Source organism: Pan troglodytes, chromosome 10, assembly GCF_028858775.2.
Source record: "Pan troglodytes isolate AG18354 chromosome 10, NHGRI_mPanTro3-v2.0_pri, whole genome shotgun sequence".
NCBI classification, from domain to species: Eukaryota; Metazoa; Chordata; class Mammalia; order Primates; family Hominidae; genus Pan; species Pan troglodytes.
Genome location: NC_072408.2, coordinates 106,912,901 through 106,936,324, shown reverse-complemented (window position 1 = coordinate 106,936,324; position 23,424 = coordinate 106,912,901). Strand labels below are relative to the sequence as shown.

General features: G+C 37.5%; 1 protein-coding gene across 4 annotated transcripts in view; it reads left to right on the top strand.

Moving 5' to 3' along the window:
- BLTP3B (bridge-like lipid transfer protein family member 3B) overlaps positions 1 to 23,424 on the top strand; it is a 106,348-nt gene that overhangs the window by 34,400 nt on the left and 48,524 nt on the right. For 3 of the 4 annotated variants that reach the window (XM_001152665.6, XM_009426077.5, XM_003313883.5), the window contains 8 exons: positions 313 to 475; positions 4,875 to 4,913; positions 5,971 to 6,062; positions 10,326 to 10,515; positions 11,360 to 11,500; positions 13,023 to 13,193; positions 19,761 to 19,941; positions 22,482 to 22,565. In XM_001152665.6, the coding sequence (XP_001152665.3) occupies positions 313 to 475; positions 4,875 to 4,913; positions 5,971 to 6,062; positions 10,326 to 10,515; positions 11,360 to 11,500; positions 13,023 to 13,193; positions 19,761 to 19,941; positions 22,482 to 22,565 (1,061 nt within the window). The remainder of the gene's footprint in view (positions 1 to 312; positions 476 to 4,874; positions 4,914 to 5,970; positions 6,063 to 10,325; positions 10,516 to 11,359; positions 11,501 to 13,022; positions 13,194 to 19,760; positions 19,942 to 22,481; positions 22,566 to 23,424) is intronic. The other variant, XM_063787004.1, reaches the window with a different exon arrangement.

The window sequence follows — 23,424 nt, the reverse complement described above, 5'->3', positions numbered from 1 at the left end:
GTTTTAATTTTTAGCTCCCACAAATGAACGAGTGTGTGTAAAGTTTGTCTTTCTGTGCCTGGTTTGTTTCACTTAACTGTAGTGTCCTCCAGTTCCATCCATGTTGTTGCAAATGACAGGATCTCATTCTTTTTATGGCTGAATAATACTCCATCGTGTATATGTACCACATTTTCTTTATCCATTTGTCGTTGATGGACATTATGTTGTGTCCACTCCTATTATATTTTTAGTTCTCTGTATATTTGAAAAAATAACTCTGGAGTATAGTAACCGACACATAAATAAATGTCAATGTGTATTCTCTTTCAGATTTACCAAAAATTTATCTCCTGACAAGATAAATCTAAGTACCCTTAAAGGAGAAGGTGAACTGAAGAATTTGGAGTTGGATGAAGAAGTACTCCAGAATATGTTGGATTTGCCAACATGGCTTGCTATCAACAAAGTTTTTTGTAATAAAGCGTCCATTAGGGTGAGACTTTGATATCTGTGGCTTGATATTTGTGGAAGGCCTTTCATGTTTTCCTTCTATATTTTGGCTCTATCTTTTAAAATACTTAATTTTAGATAATTCTGTAAAAACATTTTTATTAATATAATTTCAAAAGAAAGATACCTTTGCATAAATGTGTGCCTTATGTTTAAAGGCATATATTAACTACTTTATAGATCTTAATTTTTGTGTAAATGTGATTCCATTAATATTTCAAAATTATTAATTTGTTAATAAAATAATTGCATCCATTTGGTACATGTTCAAAGATAGTTTTTTCATAAGTTTTATTGTCAAATGGGACAGTCTAAACTTGTAGTGAGTTGCTGGGCATGGTGGCTCACACTTGTAATCCCAGCACTTTCGAAGGCCGAGGTAGGCGGATTGCCTGAGCCCAGGAGTTTGAGACTAGCCTGGGTAACATAATGAGACTGCATCTATACTAAAAATAAAAATAAAAAAATAGCCCAACGTGGTAGCACATGCGCCTGTAGGCCCAGCTACTTGGGAAGCTGAAGCAGGATGATCGGTTGAGTCTGGAAGGGTGAGGCTGCAGTGAGTCATGATTGTACCACTGCACTCCAGCCTGGGTGACGGAGTGAGACCCTGTCTCAAAAAAATTTTTAAAAAGTAGTGAGTAAATACTTTTCAAATGAAGACATGAGAACTAATAAATTTGCAGTTTTATCCCTTTTCTTCATTAGTTTCTTTTTCATTTTGAGATTTTTTTTTGAGACGGAGTCTTGCTCTGTCACCAGGCTGGAGTGCAGTGGTGCAATCTCAGCTCACTGCAACCTCTGCCTCCCAGGTTCAAGCGATTCCCCTGCCTCAGCCTCCCAAGTAGCTGGGATTTCAGGCACGCGCCACCACGTCTGGCTAATTTTTTTGTATTTTAGTAGAGATGGGGTTTCACCATGTTGGCCGAGATGGTCTCAATCTCCTCACCTTGTGATCCGCCCGTGCCCAGCCCATTTTGAGATTTTTAAGGGTCTCTGTTTACTGTTAGTATCATTCCTATTATTATTATTATAACTTGTTATTCTACTTATCTTTTTTTTTTTTTTTTTTTTTGGGAGATGGAGTCTTGCTCTGTCACCCAGGCTGGAGTGCAGTGGCACCGTCTTGGCTCACTGCAGCCTCTACCTCCCAGGTTCATGCGATTCTCCTGCCTCAGCCTCCCAAGTAGCTGGAATTACAGGCGCATGCCACCACACCTGGCTAATTTTCGTACTTTTAGTAGAGATGGGGTTTCATCCTGTTGGCCATGCTGGTCTCAAATTCCTGACAGGTGATTCACCACCTGCCTCTGCCTCCCAAAGTGCTGGGATTACAGCATGAGCCACCGTGCCCGGCTGACCTCTACTTATCTTTAATCATATGTCAATTTGTGTCACTTCTTGGTCATAAAGATGAGGCTTTGTTTAAGAGTTGTCTGCTTAGTTGAAATACTGCATGCTGATTGTTTCCTAAAACTAAAATTTGGGCTCCTAAGAAAAGATTATAGAACAGTTCCTATATCCTTTGATGGTCACTTTTAATTTTTGTTCTATCCTTTGGAAACCTAAATATCTACAAAGACTTGACACTTTCAGTAATTTTTTTTTTATTTCAATAGCTTTAGAGATACAAGTGGTTTTTGTTTACATGAGTGAATTGTATAGTGGTAAAGTCTGGGATTTTAGTGCACCTGTCAGCTGAGTAGTGTATATTGTACTCAGGAAGTAGTTTCATCCCTCATCCCTCTCCTACCCTACCCGCCTTCTGAGTCTTCAAAGTCCATTATGCCACTCTGTATGCCTTTGCATACCCATAGTTCACCTCACACTTAAAAGAACATGTGGTATTTGGTTTTCAATTCATGTTACTTCACTTAGAATAATGGCCTCCAGTTCTTTTCAAGTTGCTGCAAAAGACATTATTTTGCTCTTTTTTTATGGCTGAGTAGTATTCCATGGTATTTATGTACCACATTTTCTGTATCCACTCATAGGTTGATGGGCACTTAGATTGATTCCATATCTTTGCAATTGTGCATTGTGTTGCAATAGACATATGTGTCCAGGTGTCTTTTTTTTTTTTTAATAGAGTCATGTTTGAAATGAGGACCAGTGTCTTTTTCATATAGTGCCTTCTCTTCCTTTGGATAGGTACCCACTCAGTAGTGGGATTGCTGGATCGAATGGTAGATCTACTTTTAGTTCTTTGGGAAATTTCTATACTGTTTTCTATTGAGGTTGTACTAACTTATATTCCTACCAGCAGTGTATAAGCATTCCTTTTTCATCACTTCCATGCCAACATCGATTGTTTTTCAACTTTTTAGTAATGGCCATTCTGGCTGGAAAAAGGTGGTGTCTCAATGTGTTTTTAATTTGCATTTCCCTTATGATTAATGATTTTGAGCATTTTTTCATGTGGTTGTTGGCCATTTGTATATCTTCTTTTGCAAAATGTCTGTTCATGTCCTTGCTCACTTTTTAATGGGCGTGTTTTTTTTCTTGCTGATTTGTTTGAGTTCCTTGTAGATTCTGAATATTAGTCCTTTGTCAGACACATAATTTGTGCATATTTTCTTTGTCAGATGCATAGTTTGTGAATATTAACAATCCGTAGGTTGTCAGTTTACTCAGATGATTATTTCTTTTGTTGTGTAGAAGCGTTTTAGTTTAATTAGGTCTCATTTATTTTTGTTGCATTTGCTTTTGGGGTCTCAGTCATAAATTCTTTGCCTAGGCCAACGTTCAGAAGAGTTTTTCCTAGGTTTTCTTCCACAGTTTTTATGGTTTCAGATCTTAGATTTAAAACTTTCATTTATCTTGAGTTAATTTTTGTATACAGTAAGAGATAGGGATCCAATTTCATTCTTCTACATGTGGCTATCCACTTTTTCCAGCACCATTTATTGCATATGGTGTCCTTTCTCCAGTTTGTGTTTTTGTGTGCTTTGTCAAAGATCAGTTGATTGTTAGTATTTGGCTTTATTTCTTGGTTCTCTATTCTGTTCCATTGGCCTGTGTATTCTGTTCAATGGAACAGAATACTTTATTCTGTTCCATTGGTCCATGTGCCTATTTTTACACCTGTTCCCTGCTGTTTTGGTTACTATAGACTTGCATAATTTGAAGTTGGGTAATGTGATGCCTCCAGTTTTGTTCTTTTTGCTTAGGATTGCTTTGGCTATTTGGGTTCTTTTTTGGTTCCATATGAAGTTTAGGATTGTTTTTTCTAATTCTGTGAAAAATGATGTTAGTACTTTGAGAAGAATTGTATTGAATTTGTAGATTGCTTTGGGCAGTATGGTCATTTTCACAGTATAGATTCTTCCAGTCCACGAGTATGGGATATATTTCCATTTGCTTATGTCATCTATGATTTTCCACAGTGTTTTGTAGTTCTCCATGTGGAGATCTTTCAACTCCTTGATTAGGTATATTCCTACTTTTTTTTTTTTTTTTTGTAGTAGCAGTAGTTATTGTAAAAGGGATTGAGTTCCTGATTTGATTATCAGCGTGGTTTTTGTTGGTTTGTAGCAGTGCTACTAATTTGTGTACGTTGATTTTGTAACCTAAACCTTACTGAATTTATTTATTAGATCTAAGAGCCTTTTGGAGGCAAAACTTGGCATTTTTAGTACAGGGTATATCAACATTATGTATTTGATGTTTCCTACATTTTATATTAATGGCCGAACTTTTGTATTTGTCTTGAATATTTACAAAATGATTGCTCAGAATTTTAGGATTAAACAGGTTGTTAAGCTCTTCATTTAAATTATGATGTTAAGATTTGTTTTAAGGATTGTTAAAAAAAAAAGATACTTAAAAGAACCTGAAATTGGCCAGGCATGGTGGTGCGCGCCTGTAATCCCAGCACCTTGAGAGGCCGAGTTGGGTGGATCATTTGAGGCCAGGAGTTAGAGACCAGTCTAGCCACCATATCAAAACACTGTCTCTACTAAAAATACAAAAGTTAGCCGGGCGTGGTGGCACTTGATTGTAATCTCAGCTACTGGGAGGCTGAGGCACGAGAATTGCTTGAACCCAGGAGGTGGAGGTTGCAGTGAGCCGAGATCGTGCCACTGCACTCCAGTCTGGGCAACAGAAAGAGACTCTGTCTCAAAAAAAAAAAAAAAGAAAAAAACAATTTCTATTCAAAAGATGTCTGAGAAGATATAGCTAGTAATAATTTCTTAAATAAAATGGGTACATCTGGTTTCAAAAGTATGAGTGAGTTGCTTAGTTTATTTTGTAGTTTAAGAAAAGTGATTTTATATAATTTGGTGTGTCTGTCCTATATTAATATAACACCTGTATTGATTACAGTTTACATTATTTTCTTCTTAATGATTGATCTTAAATTAAAAATTTTTCATTTGTAGATCCCATGGACAAAACTGAAAACACATCCCATCTGTTTGGTGAGTTCTGAAACCACTTTAGAAATAAACATTTATATATATACATTATCTAGCGACTCTGTTCATAGTAATCTTTTGTTTCATGGAAATATAGTCTGGATTTTTCACCAGTTAGGTTTCATTTTATTTTGATAGGACTCAGGTTTTTCATCCTTTAAATGAGAAGCTTTAACCTTAAAGTAGGAGCATCTTTAAAGTTTTTCAGGTCTAGAATACTGTGTTCTAAATTGGTATAGTATTTTATTGCATCATTTAACTCTTTGTTGATGTACTATGGGATTATTCTTTCAGTAACATTTGATCCAGACTGTCTTTGTTTCTCCTTTTAGTGATCTAGTAAATTATGAAATATGTTCTTTAATATACTTCGCTTTTTAAGGAAAGTTGAAGAAAATTGATCATTTGTTCGTTCATTTAAAAAATACAATGATCAAGAGCATGAATAAAACAAGACAGTTTCAGATAATAATAAATGCTATATATGAAATAGAGAATGAAGAATGACTGGAGTAGTGTTAGTGATGGCGATTAAGGACATTAGATCTTTCTTCAAGGAAAAAAATATTACCCTGAGAAAGAACCTTTTCCATTATGGGAGTGTTTATTTTTTTTTTCACATTTCCTGCTTATTTTATATTTCCCATAGTTTTGTGTCTCATAGCTCAGATCTTAGATTGTGATAAGCTTTTTGGGGTAGTTCAGTCCTACTTATTAATATATAATTTCATCAATGAATATATCTGGGAGTAGAGATTCTGTTTTCATGAAATCTGATGATTTTAGTAGTTAATGGCTATGTCTTAATTCCCCACCCCCCAACACCTGTAATACACATAGTTTTTCCACCAGATAATAAATGCCTTGAGAACTGATTGAGTGCTTTGTGTTCTTTTTTGGCATTTGTCTTTTTAGACCTGTAGAGAGACACTTAAATGACTCTGCTCACTTTTTACTTTCTTCCTAAAGAAAAATGAAAGAGAAAATAATCTTAAATAATACTTTAATAATATACGTAGAATAAATAATCTAATTGTTTATATTTTAACGTTTTTATTAGTCCCTGGATAAAGTAATAATGGAAATGAGTACATGTGAAGAACCAAGAAGCCCTAATGGCCCATCACCAATTGCAACTGCTTCAGGACAAAGGTAAGCTACTTCCATTAATCTGCATGACTGCCAATAACTCCGTTATTGGCAGTAACAGGACATTAAAAAAAAAAAGCCTTAACCTCAAATGGCCTTTATTTCAGTCAGCTCTCCCATCAAACATTTTACATTTTTAGTTATATACATTGCAAAGTTGCAGATTTGACTTGTAACTTTCTTTATTCATCTTGCTTTCCTTGCTATTATTAAATAATAGTGATTAACTAATGGCAGAGCAACAACAGAAAATGGAAGCAGAAGAATTTAGGCATTATATAAATCAGATAGCCTCTGATCAGTTTCTCTGCATATCATTTTCTGTGCATCAGTGGAACTTTTTTGACTCTTAAGAGTTAAGTTGGGAGGCCGGGAGCGGTGGCTCATGCCTGTAATCCTAGCACTTTGGGAGGCCGAGGCTGGTGGATTCCCTGGACTCAGGTGTTTGAGACCAGCCTGGGCAAAACGGTGAAACCCTGTCTCTACTAAAATACAAAAAACTTTAGCTGGGCATGGCGCCATGCACCTTTAATCCCAGTTACTTGGGAGGCTGAGGCAGGAGAATTGCTTGAATCTGGGAGGCGGAGGTTGTAGTGAGCCAAGATCGCGCCATTGCACTCCAGCCTTGGTGACAGAGCAAGACTCCGTCGCAAAAAAAAAAAAAAAAAAAAAAGAGTTAAGTTGGGCTCGGTGTAGTGGCCCACGCCTGTAATACCAGCACTTTGGGAGGCTGAGGTGGGCGGATCACCTGAGGTCAGGAGTTTGCAACCAGCTTGACCAACATGGTGAAACCCCGTCTCTACCAAAAATACAAAAACTGGGTGCGGTGGTATACGCCTGTATTCCCAGCTACTGAGGAGGCCCAGGCAGGAGAATTGCTTGAACCCGGGAGGTCAAGGCTGCAGTGAGCTGAGCTCATGCCACTGCACTGCAGCCTGGGTGATGGAGAGAGACTCTGTCTCAAAAAAGAAAAAGAGTTAAGTTGATGCCTTAAATTACAGACCTTTTGGGTTACTCTAAAATTCATTAAGTTTAAAATGTTTTTGCTTTCCACAGGTTGTATTTTGATAGATGAAAATCAGATGCTAATAAAGCAGAAGTATGGGGATCATTTCATAAAGTCTTTTTGAAAAGTTAGAAGTTATTAAATTTTTAAAAATATGTTGTCTGCTTTTTTGCACTCAGTGAAATTTAAATCTAGAACTGTACATGATTTTTCTACAACAGGATTTCTGCATTATTTTTGCGTTCACATCAATTGTTGACATAGATTTTTAATGTGATTAATGCCTCCTCATATTGCGTAAAATAGCAGCTCTGAACATGTATAGTATTCTAGGTGTTATGTAAAACAATTGATAAAACTTTTCTTGAGGGTGAATGCATTCGTGTGTGTACACAGACACACACTCACTTACTCCTGTTTTACAAAGGTTGAGCCACCTTTATGTTAGTGCATGCCATGAGAATACCTACAGTGCATGCCATGGGAATCTAATGGTGATTCATTCCACTTCTAAGAGTTGACTAAAGGCCAGGTTTATCAGATGTGCAGTTTATATTTGGACTACAGATATTAGTGACTGGGAAAATAGCTTTCATGTTAACTTCTTTGTAATGTAGCATCATCCCGCAACTTCAGATTTTACAGGTTAGATTATGATTTCAGGTTTCATAGAATAGTTGTTGGCCTTTAGGTTGGCTAGAGTCAGAAAGAACTAAAATGAATCATTTTGTCCTTGTGTGCTTAGTATAGTTGATAGTGTTCTTCCTAATTCTTGTTTTTATAGTATCATAAGCTTTATAATTTTGGCTTTCTAATCATGTGATGATTTAAACTATTTAAATCATCCTCATATTTTGACATATGGCAGTATGGTTAATCTATTTCAGCATTTTTTCAGACTTGCCTGATTGTAACAGTCATTTAGAGTGCTTATTAAATCTACAAAGTCTCTGAAGCTCCTTTTCTTGAATTTCTGATTCAGTAGGTCTGGAATGGATATCAATAAAATGAATACATTCATTGAGTGGTGTTCAGAGTAAAAAAAAAAAAAAAATAAAATGTGAATATGTATTTTTGGGTCTCACTCTGTTGCCCAGGCTGGAATGCAGTGGCATGATCTTGGCTCACTGCAGCCTTGACCTCCCAGGCTCAATCGATCCTCCCACCTCAGCCTCCCAAGTAGTTGGGACTACAGGTGCAAGCCACCATACCTGGCTAGTTTTTTGTATTTTTTGTAGAGATGGTGGTCTCCATGTGTTGCCTAGGCTAATTTTAACTCCTGGGCTCAAGCAATCCTCCTCCCTTTGCCTCTCAAAGTGCTTGGATTATAGCTGTGAGCTACTGTGCCCAGCCAAAAAGTCTTTTACATTTTAAGAAGAGTATTAAAAAAAATTTTTGCAGCCCTGAGAACCAGAAAAGGTTTAGAGAATGAGAAGAGCGTTTTTTTAAAAAATTATTTTTTAATTTTTTTTTTTTGAGACAAGGTCTCACTCTGTTGCCCAGGCTGGAGTGCAGTGGTGCCATCTCAGCTCACTGCAACCTCCACCTCCCATACTGAAGCGATCCTCTCAGCTCAGCCTCCCGAGTAGCTGGGACTACAGGCATGCGCCACCATGCCCAGTTAACTTTTTTGTATTTTTAGTAGAGACAGGATTTCTCCTTGTTGGTCAGGCTGGTCTGGAACTCCTGGGCTAAAGTGATCCACCTGCCTTGGCCTCCCACAGTGCTAGGATTACAGGTGACAGCCACCATCACCATGCCTGGCTGAGAATAGCATTTTTTTTTTAAAATAATTTATATGTAACTAGACTAGATTGTTGTGTCTGAGGTTTGTTTTCCTGTTTTTTTTTTTTTGAAATGTGATGTCTCTCTGTCACCCAGGCTGGACTGCAGTGGCATGATCACAGCTCACTGCAGCGTCAACCTCCTGGCCTCAAGTGATCCTCCCACCTCAGCTTCCCAAGTAGCTGGGACCACAGACATGCACCACCATGTCCAGCTAATTAATTAATTAATTAATCAATTAGTTAATTAATTTTGAGACAAGGTCTCGCCCTGTTGCCCAGGCTAGAGTGCAGTGGTTTCATCTCAGCTCACTGCAACCTCTGCCTCCTGGGCTCAAGAGATCCTCCCACTGCAGCCTTGTGAGTATCTGGGACCACAGGCGAGTGTTACCATGCTCAGCTAATTTTTAAATTTTCTACAGATACGAGATCTGTCTGTGTTGTCCAGGCTGGTCTTGAACTCCTAGGTTCAAGTGGCCTCCCAAAGTGCTGGGATTACAGGCATGAGCTACCATGTGTGGCCTCTTAAAATATTTTGTGGAGACAGGGATCTTGCTATATTGCCCAGGCTAGTTTCGAACTCCAGGTTCAAGAGATCCTCCTGCCTTGGCCTCCCAAAGTGCTGAGATTACAGGCGTGAGCCACCAGGCCCAGCTTAGATTATTGTTTTAATAAAAAACATTTATTTTTTCAATATAAAAATGAATAAACTGGGCCTGGTGGCTCACGCCTGTAATCCCATCACTTTGGGAGGCCAAGGTGGGCAGATCATCTGAGGACAGGAGTTTGAGACCAGCCTGGCCAATATGGTGAAACCTGATCTCTACTAAAAATACAAAAAATTAGCCAGGTATGGTGGTGCATGCCTGTAATCCCAGCCACTCTGGAGGCTGAGGCAGAAGAATTGCTGGAACCCGGGAGGCAGAGGTTGCAGTGAGCTGAGATCATGCCACTGCACTCCAGCCTGGGCGACAGAGTTGAGACTCTTAGGGAAAAACATAAATAAATAATAATAATAATAAAATGGTGATGTGCAAATTATCTATGTATCTATGTATCTATGTGTCTGTCTATCTATCTGTCTGTCTGTCTGTCTGTCTGTCTATATTTTTAGACAGCGTCTTGCTCTGTCACCCAGGCTGGAGTGCAGTGTTGCAATCTGAGCTAACCGCAACCTCCACCTCCTGGGTTCAGGTGATTCTCGTCCCTCAGCCTCCCAAGTAGCTGAAATTACAGGCATGTGCCACTGTGCCTGGCTAATTTTTTGTGTTTTTTTTTAGTAGAGATGGGGTTTCACTGTGTTGGCCAGGCTGGGCTTGAACTCCTGGCCTCAAGTGATCTGCCTGCCTCAGCCTCCCAAAGTGCTGGGATTACAGGTATGAGCCACCATCCCCAACCAGAAATGTGCAAATATTAATAGAACTTTTAAAAATTAGTTTTGTCATTAGTGTATTTTGTTTTGCTTTGTTTTTCCAGTGAATACGGCTTTGCTGAAAAAGTAGTTGAGGGAATTTCTGTTTCTGTAAATTCTATAGTCATCAGAATTGGAGCAAAAGCCTTCAATGCATCATTTGAACTTTCTCAGCTTCGGATCTATAGTGTAAATGCACACTGGGAACATGGAGATTTGAGATTTACTCGTATTCAGGATCCACAGAGAGGAGAGGTAACATTTTTTTCTTTCTTTTTTAAATGTTTCATTTAGTGACAAGTAAAAGAGGACGATTAAAAAAATCACATCTCATGGTTGCCTTTTAACTTTGCTTTTCTCTGTATTACTTTTTTTGGGGAGGGTGCGGGGAGACAGGGTCTCACTCTGTTGCTCAGGCTGGAGTGCAGTGGCGCAATCACGGCTCACTGCAGCCTTGACCTCCCTGGGCTCAGGTGATCCTCCCACCTCAGCATCTTGAGTAGCTGGGACTAACAGCATGTACTACTGCGCCTGCCTAATTTTTGTATTTTTGGTAGAGACAGGGTTTTGCCATGTTGCCCAGGCTGGTCTCATACTCCTGGGCTCAAGCTATCCACCTGCCTTGTCCTCCCATAGTGCTGAGATTACAGGCCTGAACCATTGCACCCAGCTCTCTGTATTATTCTTAATCATTCATTTATAAAATGTGCACATTTTAATGTCTTTACTCTAGTAAATCTTTCCATTTAAAGCCCTATTTTAACTTCTCAGCTACTCAGAATTGAATTTTTAAATTCCCCAAACTAAAATATGTTGTTTGTTTCTTGGTAACGTGATTTCATGCATTTGAGCTTTACATTAACTGAATTACTTAGATTAAAAGTATTAACAGCTTTACATATGATGAATATGAATATGAAGATGTGTAATTGAATTTGATGGAATAATGCAATTTACAAAAATAAAAACATGGTGAATATATCTAAAATGTCATGTGAAAATTAACTGAGAATATACATTTGCTTTGTTTTTAAAAATCTACATTTTTCTCATTCTGTTTTGCATGAGTAAGTGAAGTTAATCTCTGTGTTCTCCTTAGGTTTTGACTTTTAAAGAAATAAATTGGCAGATGATAAGAATAGAGGCAGATGCCACCCAAAGTTCACATCTTGAAATTATGTGTGCTCCTGTTCGATTAATAACCAACCAATCAAAAATCAGAGTCACACTTAAAAGAAGGGTGAGTCAACAAGATTACATTTTTGATTCATGTGTTAACTGTTGGATTTGACTTTTTGATTTGTGTGTTAACTATTAGTTAACTATAGGAAATTTTAAACAATGTCTTAGGTGAAATATTGGCATATTACCAGTGGCATATTAAAATAATGCAAAATAAAGGGAGGTATAGTTACTCAGATAATATTTATAGAAAACTGGTATAATGTTCTTCAGTCTTAGGTTTAATAGATTTTTCAAAGGTTTTTTATTGTTGTTTTTATTTTTATCTTATTTTTTTTGAGATGAGATCTCACTATATTGCCCAGGCTTGATTACAGTGGCATGATCAAGGCTCACTGAAACCTTGACCTCCCAGGCTAAAGTGATTGTCCCACTTCAGCTTCTCAAGTAGCTGGGACAATAGGCACGCCCACTATGCCTGAATAATTTTTTAAGTTACTTGTAGAGATGAGGTCTTATTATATTGCCCAGACTGGTCTTGAGCTCCTGGAGTCATGTGATCCTCCTGCCTCTGCCTTATTTTTATTTTTATTTTTGGAGTTGGGGTCTTGCTCTGTTGCCCAGGCTGGAGTGCAGTGGGACAATCCTAGCTTACTGCAGCCTCGAACTCCTGGGCTCAAGGGATCCTCCTGCCTTAGCCTCCCAAGTAGCTGAGACTACAGGCATGCACCACCATGCCTAGCTTATTATTATTTTTTTTTTGTAGAGACAGGGTCTTGCTTTGTTGTCCAGGCTGGTCATGAACTCCTGGCTTCAAGCAGTCCTTCTGTCTTGACCTCCCAAAGTGCTGGTATTATAGGTGTGAGCCACGATGCCTGGCCTAAACATTTTTATTTTTGGCAAATTGAATATATTTCTCAGTTGCCAAATACTTGTTGAACATTTACTGTCTTATAATTTCATTTCTTCTATTGAATCTTTGAATTAATACAAGTAATTATATAATTTATCAGCTATAAATGCAAAATTAAGTTATATAAGTGCTATATAACTTGTAAGGTACAAGGATTTGTCTGTCTTTTGTTACCACTGCATCTCTAGTACTAGGTGATATTCCTTTCATATTATAGGAACTCAGTAAATACTACTGCTTTTTTTTTTTTTGAGACAGAGTTTCTCTCTGTCACCCAGGCTGGAGTGCAATGGCACTATCTCCGCTCACTTCAACCTCTGCCTCCTGGGCCAAGCAATTCTCCTGCCTCCACCTCCCAAGTAGCTGGGATTACACAGGTGTCCGCCACCACACCTGGCTAATTTTTGTATTTTTAGTAGTGACAGAGTTTCTACCATGTTGGCCAGGCTGGTCTTCACCTCCTGACCTCGGGTGATCCACCTGCCTTGGCCTCCCAGAGTGCTGGGATTGCAGGCATGAGCCACCGTGCCCGGCCAGTAAATACTTCTTGTGTGAAGGAAGAATCCATATTTCTATTCAAAAACGTTTTGAAAACCTTTTTTAATACAAGCATATTATAAGGTTTATATCTTGGCTTAATTTTATAAAACATTTTTTTTCCCTACAGTTAAAGGACTGCAATGTCATAGCAACAAAGTTAGTTCTAATATTGGATGACTTATTATGGGTTTTGACTGATTCCCAGTTGAAAGCTATGGTACAATATGCAAAGTCTCTTAGTGAAGCAATAGAAAAATCAACAGAACAAAGGAAGAGTATGGCTCCTGAACCTACACAGGTAAGCTATAAAGTTAACAGGAAAAATACTTACTTTACATGAAAATAGTTTAAAAATTAGAAGGAATTGTTGGTATTTTCTTTAAGAGACAGATTGTGAGGTTTTGAGTACAAGAATCTTCTTTATTTAGATATCTTCTATGTAATTTTATATAAGTAGTAGCTATCATATCTGTTAGTGTTTATTCTGTTTAGAGCTCTGTATGAGGCACTAAAGCTAATGATGACATAAAAGTATTTGATGTTTTAATACCTCTGTTTAGGAGGTTAAAAGAGTACAGTTTTAAAACTACTAAAGTAAAAGCAAATGAGGAAAAAACCTGGGTAATTATAGGCAAGAGAGGACGTGTGAGAGTTAACTGTGCAGAGAATCAAAGCCATAAGGAATTGCTGAAATTGAACACAAAACTTCTGTTGGAGTTGTCTGATGGCTGGGGCAAGAACAGGGACAAGCATAATGAGCTATTTATCACTTTCCTAAAAGTGATTATTAGTTTGTATGGAGCATTATTAGTTGGTATGGAGAGGAAAAGTTTTTATGGTCTTTCCCAGTAGTAAGTTCTGAGTACCAGTACATCAAGGTCTTTATAGAAGAGACAGTGATAGTTATAATGGATAATATTTTAAATAATTTTATGCAAAGTATAAATGAATTTTTATATCTACCTCTAGTAAAAACGTAACTAAATATTATAAAATTATACACCTACGAAGCTATTTCCTTGGAAACAGTGTTATACATCTCAGATATATAGCTTGTTGGTGATCCAGCTTTGTACATGGGAATGGCATACATTTAGGCTTTATTTTTTGAAACAGTCTCCCTTTAGCCCAACCTGGAGTTCACTGGCACAATCTCAGCTCACTGCAACCTCCACCTCCCAGGTTCAAGCAATTTTTGTGCCTCAGCCCCCCGCGTAGCTGGGACTACAGGCAAGTGCCACCTCGCTGAGCTAATTTGTTTTGTAATTTTGTTAGAGATGGAGTTTCGCTGTGTTGGCCATGCTGGTCCCGAACTCCTGGCCTCAAGTGATCTGCTCGCCTTGGCCTCCCAAAGTGCTGGGATTACAGGTGTGAGCCACCATGCCCGGCCTAGGCTTTCAATGAATATCACATTGGCATTATCTATTGCCTGCCTACTATTTCCTAAGGTGTAGGGGTAGGGGTAAACACTGATGTAAAAATGAATATCATCTGACCCTGGCCTGAAGGACCTCAGAGAATAATGGTGAGTCAAATATGAAACAAATCTTTGTAAGTAGGGGACAGGGGCTCATGTCTATAATCCCAGTACTTTGGGAGGCTGAGGCAGGAGGTTTACTTGAGGCCAGTAATTCAAGACCAGCCTGGGCAATATATTGAGTCCCATCTCTACAAAAAATTTAAAAATCACCCAAGTGTGGTGGTGGTGGCATATACCTGCAGTCCTTAGCTACTTGGGAGACTGAAGCATGAAGATTGTTTGAACCCAGGAGGTCAAGCCATTGCACCCCTGCACTTCAGCCTGCGTAACAGAGTGAGATCTGTTTCCAAAAGAAAAAAGGAAAACAAACAAATCCCCAAATCATTGTAGTTCAACATAAATGTTAGCATGAAGAAGTAAGGGAAAGGGTTCTGTGTAGGGACTACAGAAACACAGAGAGGTTTTAATTAATTGCTTGCAGGGTGTGGAAAGGTTTCACAAAGAGGTTAATTACGTCTTAGAAATGAGTAGCAGTTCACAGGCAGACATAGGGAAAAGGCATTTCAGAAGAGACAATAGAATCTGCAGAAATATAGTATTTTTAAAGATCATGGTATTTTCTGGTAAAGATAAGAAATTTGGTGTTACTAGAGTAGCGTTTTTAGGAGTGAGGTTCAAATGCCTCACGATATATTACAATTTTCCAAGTTTTATATTTTAAAGAAATTGAGTTCCACACATTCCACCTTGATGTGTATTCTTTCTTAAACTTGATCTGCCAGAGAATATGGTTGCATTAAGATGTCAGGCTGGTTTTCCCTTTCCATAATGACTCTAATCCTACTTTATAAATGAAAGACATTATTACTCATCCTCAGTCTTACTAGGATGGATTTGAACAGGAAGGGGGTAAAAACTCCTCTGGGAAACAAGATAGAGTGGCAATTTGAAATATTGCTATTCATGTTGGAAATTGCAAGCCAGATGATTTTTAGTTGTTTTCAACACATGTGAAGGAAGATCAAATAATTGTCAGCTATTAGAGATTATTAAAGTAATTTTTTTATAGTAGATCACTTTGTGAATCCTGGCAGGTAACTCGAAGGCATTGAAAGAATCGAGTCACATGGCTAAAACAAAACTGCTTTCCTTCCAATCTGTCTATTTATGTGAACAAGGTCTTCTAGAGCCTGTAGCCATAAAAACAAATAAACAGATATAGAATTGAAGGTAAACTCTGTATTATTCTACCAATAAGTTATTCATCCATGAGGCATCTGCAGAATTCTCTGGGGGACCTGATTTTAAACGTTTGGCAAACAGACCACTGGGCCCTAACATAGAATAGTTTTCCTGGACTGGTAGCCCGAGTTGAAACAAAAGTTTGCAGTGACTGTATATGAAACATGTTGTATAATGTATTGAAGAATTTGGACATTTTCCTATGGGCATTTGGGAGCCAGTGGAAGTTTTTAAGTAAGTTGAGGATAAGGAAGAGAGAAAAGTTCAGAACTTTAGAATGACAGTTGGTAGTACCATTAGCCAATAAGGGAAGGCAGAAGGAAGTAGATTTAAGGGAGGTGAGGGTAAGAAAAGTCATTTTGAAGCTGAAAAAGTATAAGGAAAGAAGTACAGGAGACTATTTTGCAATATTACCATCATAGACATAAATACTATTCTGTTAAGACTTGCAAGGAAGATTTTGGTAGCTTAGGTTGTGATTAACAGAGATGGCAGTCGTAGTTAAAGACTAATAGATTGAAGGTTGATATTACTATATAGCTCTTATAATATGTGGATATGTTTATATAAAATGGAATATGGATTAGAAAACTAGATACATATCTATTAGGAAACTAGTAACAAGGACAAAATTTTGTAATCTCACTATGCTAATAAAACCTGTGCTACCATTTTGAGGTATTTTCTTACAGGTTTTTGCCCCGGCCTATGTACTTTTTCTTAGTTGTAGTTAGTATTTTGAGGTATTTTCTTACACGTTTTTGCCCCAGCATATGTACTTTTTCCTAGTTGTAGTTAGTGGGCATATGCAAGTTTCTTCCATGTCTTTAGTCTTTGTAGCTATTACGTTTTGTTGCTCCATAATATTTTATAGTGGATATACTTAACCATTACCACAGAATTGCTTTCTTGGGTAGTAGTTATCATGTCACTACTTCAGATATCACACAGAATGTCCTAATCTGATTGTTTCAGGTCCCAAGACAACGTGTCAGAAAGTGAATTAGTTAACAGTGTTTCTTTGCTCAATTTTACAACTAGGCAGTTGTTTTCTATTATAAGTATTTGCTTAGCTTCATTTTATTCTTCTCTAAAAGAGAAAGAAGACTATTTTGAAAATTAAGAGTTATTAACATTATTCATAGGGGCCAGGTGCAGTGTAATCCCAGTACTTTGGGAGGCTGAGGCAGGCGGATCTTTTGAGGTCAGAAGTTCACGACTAGCCTGGCCAACATGGTGAAACCCCATCTGTACAAAAAATTCAAAAATTAGCCAGGCATGGTGGTGGGTGCCTGTAATCCTAGCCACTCAGGAGGCTGAGGCAGGGTAATCTCTCAAACCTGGGAGGTGGAGGTTGTTGCAGTGAGCTGAGATTGCACCACTGCACCCTGTCCTGGGTGACAGAGCAAGACTCCGTCTCAAAAAAAAAAAAAAAGATTTGGCCAGGCGAGGTGGCTCACGCCTGTAATCCCCGCACTTTGGGAGGCTGAGGCGGGTGGGTCACCTGAGGTCAGGAGATCAAGACCATCCTGGCTAACACGGTGAAACCCTGTCTCTACTAAAAACACAAAAAATTTAGCCGGGCGTGGTGGCGGGTGCCTATACTCCCAGCTACTTGGGAGGCTGAGGCAGAAGAATGGCATGAACCTGGGAGGCAGAGCTTGCAGTGAGCCGAGATCGTGCCACTGCACTCCAGCCTGGGCAACAGAGCGAGACTCCATCTCAAAAAATAAAATAGAATAAAATACAAAATTAGGGGCCGGACGCTGTGGCTCACGCCTGAAATCCCAGTACTTTGGGAGGCCAAGGCGGGCAGATCCCAAGGTCAGGAGTTTGAGACCAGCCTGTCCAACGTGGTGAAACCCTGTCTCTACTAAAAAAATACAAAAATTAGCTGGGCGTGGTGGCGGGTGCTGTAGTCCCAGCTACTCTGGAGGCTGAGGCAGGAGAATCGCTTGAACTGGGAAGCAGAGGTTGTGGTGAACCGAGATCATGCCACTACACTCCAGCCTGGGTGACAGAGTGAGACTCTGTCTCAAAAAAAAAAAAAAAAAAATTAGCCAGGCGTGATGGTGCACGCCTATAATCCCAGCTACTTGGGAGGAAAATCACTTGAACCCAGCAGGCGGACGTTGCAGTGAGCTGAGATCATGCCACTACACTCCAGCCTGGGTAACAGAGTGAGACTTTGCCTCAAAAAAAAAGAAAGGATTATTCATGAGGCAGAGAGCTTATAGTGGCCCATTTTTTTTTCTTCCAGAAATAGCATCCCAAAACCTGACTTTACCATAGTATTAAGAAAAAGGTTTGTAGGTAGATAAATGTTTATATTTTTATTTTTATCAGTATTTATCTTGATAAGAGAGAAAACATAATGAAAGAAGTACTGGAGAGTATTTTAAATAGCACCATCATAGACATAAATACAGTCTTGTTATAGCTTTGAAAATGGGAAAAGCAGGAGAAAAAGTGTTTGATATCAGTTTAACAATTAATTAATAAAAAGTTTTCTGGAGTCTACAGTATTTAACGTTTTACAGCTATATTTCACTTTGTTTCTTTACTTACCTTGGGCTGCAATCATTTTCATGAAGAGATTCTCATTTACTAAGTATACTTTGCAGTTCTTTTACAGTATGATCATAGTTCTTCATAGATGTAATATGTGTAAATATATATACATGCAAAATACATATACTTTGATTTTCTTTAATTATCTTTAGTTAATAACTTGTTCTAAATTTGAACATTGTTAATTTTTAAAGTGGAAAATTTGGTCTTCTTTATCATAATTATTATAAAAATTCATCTACAGTTTTGTGGCTCATATGTCAGATAATCTTACATTATAGTTATGTATACAAAATAATTTTAGGCTATTAGAGGTTCATCTTTATTTTTATATATCAACAGGGTTCTATACTATTTCTCTTCAGGGAGAAAAATATTTGAACTCACAACCTATTTATAAATCCTGTCTCCTTTCTGGCTTCTTTAGTTATTCAAGTTCAAAGGACATACCACATCTTTTAGGAGAGGCACCAGAGCACTTAGAGTACTAAATAATATCACAGGGGCTTCTACAAAGATGTGCTTTATTTCTATAGGATATCATATTAGTCCCTTTTCACGCTGCTGATAAAGACATACCCGAGACAGGGCAATTTACTTACAGTTCCATGTGGCTGGGGAAGCCTCATAATCGTGGTGAAAGGCAAGGAGGATCAAGTCCCATTTTACATGGATGGCAGCAGTCAAAGAAAGAATGAGGAAGCTGCAAAAGCAGAAACCCCTGATAAACCATCAGATCTCGTGAGACTTATTTACTACCACCAGAACAGTATGGGGGAAGCCACCCCCATGATTGAATTATCTCCCACCAGGTCTCTCCCACAACACGTGGGAATTGTGGGACTACCATTCAAGATGAGATTTGGGTGGGGACACAGGGCCAAACCATATCAGATATATAACAGTGTATACAGGGCCCACATTTGTTTTGTTTTTAATATATATAATATTCAAATAAACTGCCTTTAAGAGTTAACTACATTTTCTAAAACAAGGGCTATAAATATGTTAAATATAACTTCAGATATTTACTGAGATATATTGGGTTCATATTTGATTTGTGTATAGTTTTACAGTTTTTTTGTTTGTTTTTTTGTTTTTGTTTTTGTTTTTTTGAGATGGAGTCTCGCTCTGTTACCCAGGCTGGAGTGCAGTGGCATGGTCTCAGCTCACTGCAGCCTCTGCCTCCCAGGTTCAAGTGATTCTCCTGCCTCCGCCTCCCAAGTAGCTGGGATTACAGGCACCACGCCCAGCTAATTTTTTATATTTTTAGTAGAAATGGGGTTTCAGCATGTTAGCGAGGCTGGTCTTGAACTCCTGACCTCAGATGATTCGCCTGCCTCGGCCTCCCAAAGTGTTGTGATTACAGGCATGAGCCTAGTTTTACTGTTTTTAAATTTTAGTTTTATTCTTAGGTAATTCAGAAAATATTTTAGAGAAAATATATTATTGATGAAAAATAAGATGTACTATGGTTATTTTTCATGACTTTTGACTGAAAATACTTAGATTTTTGTGTGAAATTTCCAGTATTTAAATTGGCAGTGATAAGGCAGTTTCAAATCTTTTTAGAGCTCTACAGTAGTTGCATCTGCCCAGCAAGTGAAGACAACGCAAACTTCAAATGCTCCTGATGTAAATGATGCAATTGTGAAACTATTCAATGATTTTGATGTTAAGGAAACCTCCCATCATTTAGTGATTTCTCATCTAGATCTACACATATGTGATGACATTCATGCTAAAGAAAAAGGTAAAATAACTTGCTTATTTCAAACTATTTTGGTTTTTCTAGAATTGACTACAAAACTGGATTGTTTATTAAATCTGTTGTGTAGGATGTCCTGTAAGATAATTTGTCATAATTGTGTTCATATGAATATATAGATGAAAGGCACAACTGGAAGCATATATTGGTATGAAATTTTATTTTGCTTTAGCAGTACTTAAGCTTAATTATTTGTTAGCTATCAATGCTAACAATAAAATTAGCTTTAAAAAAATCAAAGACTGAATAGATGATCCTCTAGGAGGATGATGAAATATTAGACTCGCCTTTGAATTAACTTTTTCATAATGTTGAAATTGTCTCCAAATTAAATTTTAGTCCATACTTAATTCATAATTATTTGTAGATGTGTTTTCAGCATTGCAGTTTTTCTACCTATTTTGAATAGAAGCACAACTGTGCAACTATTTAACATATTTTATGGCCACCTCTCTTCCCATCCTTCCAAAATTTGATTAGGAAGCAAAATTCCAGTTAGGAATTTTCTTTTAGTTTTTGTCCCTGTTATTTTTCCTTACTTAGTAGATGTAGTTCTGTAATCTGGGCGCTGGGTGTTTTTGTTTCTCTGCTGGAGAGCATCCCTGGCCCAGAAGTGTTGGGGGTGAGTTCAGCAGGTAGGCCTACCTTAAGGACTATAATTCTCAAACTTTGGTGAGCATTAGAATCAGGCTGAAGACCTTTAAACAATAGAGTTATCTGATCTCTGTGCCTCAGATCTGAATCAGGATCTGTATCTACAGAAATTTTTGCCATGTGTTTTTAAGCTGAGAAAGTGAATATTGAGACCCTGGATACTTAGCAGTAGAAGTTACCCTGCCTTCATTAGACAAGGCAGCCTAAAAGATTCCAGCCTAAAAGGTTGGAGGGGCAAAGGTGAGGAAGATTCGGGGTTTGTGGAGGGATTTGTTATCTTTTGTTCTGACTACCATTGTGTCATTTAACTTATAGTTGGCATCTTTTACTTTAGAGATTTGAAAGGAAAATCCAAAAAAGTTAGAACAAACCAAACTAAGAAAATGAGGTGGTCAAGATTAAGTAGTAAGAATGAGAATGGAGAAAGTGTTTTTTAAGGCCTTACATTCCTCACTATTCCCTGATAGAATAAATTGAATGATTTTATTTAGGAAGAAAACCTTTTCACCAAAATATCTCCTTAATAGTACAGGTCTGTAATCGCTATTGTGAAATCCAAAAGGCTCTGAAATATTATAAGTTTGTGAAAAACTCATTTGGTGGCAAAACCTGACTTATACCAATACTTTTTTTTATTCTTTGCCTGCTTCCTATAAATATTTATGTTTTGCTGCAGAATTGCAATTTTTATTAGTGCTGCCTCAGAACCTGCTGAGAGTGTTGCATGGTATATCCTGTATATACTGTATCATATTACTGTCGTGAAATCTAAACATTTCTGAATTCTGAAACATTTGGCTTTCCAAAGGTTTTACGTAAGGGATTGTAGACCTGTGCTGAAAATTCTACTAGCTGAGATAAATTGGATTTTACAAATTAATATAGGGAGTGTATACATAGCTATGTCTCAGTATTTTTCTTTCTTCTGATTGATTTGCCCATTTTGTTTTAAAATTTGATTTTTATGTTCACATTATACCAATTTGTAATCTACTTTTGATCTTACTATAGCTGTGTGACTTTGGACAACTTACCTAACCTAACAGACTTTTTTTTTTTTTTTTTTTTTGAGATGGAGTCTCACTCTGTTGCCCAGGCTGGAGTGCAGTGGCTCAAACTCGGCTCACTGCAGGCTCTGCCTCCCAGGTTCAAGAGATTCTCCTGCCTCAGCCTCCCAAGTAGCTGGGACTACAGGGGCATGCCACCATGCCCAGCTAATCTTTGTATTTTTAGTAGAGACGGAGTTTCACTATGTTGGCCAGGCTGGTCTCGAACTCCTGACCTCGTGATCCACCCGCCTCGGCCTCCCAAAGTGCTGGGATGGCAGGCGTGAGCCACCGCGCCCAGCCTTAATTTCCTTTTCAGTAAGAGGTAGGATGATATGGTGTAGTGTTCAAGATTTCCTGGGTTCAAATCCAAGCTTTGCACTTAACTAGCTGTATGTCCTTGGCCTCTTTGTGCCTCAGTTTCCTTATCTTGAAGATGGGGATAATAATGATTGTACCTATCAAATGCAGTTGTTATGAAAACCAAATGAGTAAGTTTACCTAAAGTATTTAAAATAATGCCTGACATATGGGGAGGCCTTGTCAATATAAAAGTTCTGCTAGTATCATCTGTGAACTCTACCAGGGCAGGGATTCTGCTATTCTTATATTCTTACCTTTTATCCTGGTGCCTTACAAATGAGGGGGGCTCAGTAAATACTCATTGGATTGAATTATATTTCCTAAAATCCTTAATGTGCTGTCATAAAAGAGAGACAGTTATTACTATTTGGACTCCAAGTATGCTAAAATTTTTCTGTGGTAAATTAAATCTTTCTGATAATTGACTTAATACTTCCCCCCCCCCCCCTTTTTTTTTCCCAGAGTCAAACAGACGTATTACTGGAGGGGCAATGCAACTCTCTTTTACACAGCTAACTATAGATTATTATCCTTATCATAAAGCAGGTGTGTATAACAGCTTCTTTAAAAGATATAAATGTTGTTTTCAAATTATATAGCTAATTTATTTAGTTTAGTTTTATTTTGCTTTTATTTGTTAACAAGAAATGAGATGAAGAGATTGGTATTTTTCTCCTGGCAGTATTTCATTAAGAAAGTAGAATTGCCATGGAATATAGGCATACAGTGTATATTGAGATTTATATAGATTTTTAGAAATCATAATTTTTAGAAATCGACAGTTTTCCAAATAACCAATTTAAAACTTAAAAAAAAAATCAGGGTACAGGGGACATGTGTTTGTGCTGTTTTGTTAGTTGTGACCAAAACAAGTTATTAATGTTTTAAATTTTTAAATGATTTATATATTTAAAAATTAGAAAAGAGTATGAAGCTAGGAATGAAAAGAGTATGAAGCTAAGAATAAGAGTATGTTTAGCTAAATTATAGGATTCCAGATTTCATAGGCTCTTAACAATCTGGTATTGGTAGATTCTTTCTCCCAAATAATGAAAAGGAAAAAAAAAAAGTATGGTTATTGTGACCAAATTAATTTGACCTTATACCGTTTTTGCCTTCTGTTAGTATTTAGCATTCACACAAGTGAGAAAAACCAAACTAGAGATCATAGAGTTTTCCAGGACATTTAAAAAATGGTAAAGTTTTTCTGTTCACACATTTTTGTTTACACATTTTTTTACCAATGTTTGTCATTTCTACGTTGGTACCTGATTAAATTTAAAAGTTGTATGATTTTTTTTCATTTTAAATTTTCATTGCCAACATTCAATATAATAATTCTCTTTTGAAGGATTTTGTCTTATATACTATCCTCCTGACTCATAAATTAACTTACAAATGCATA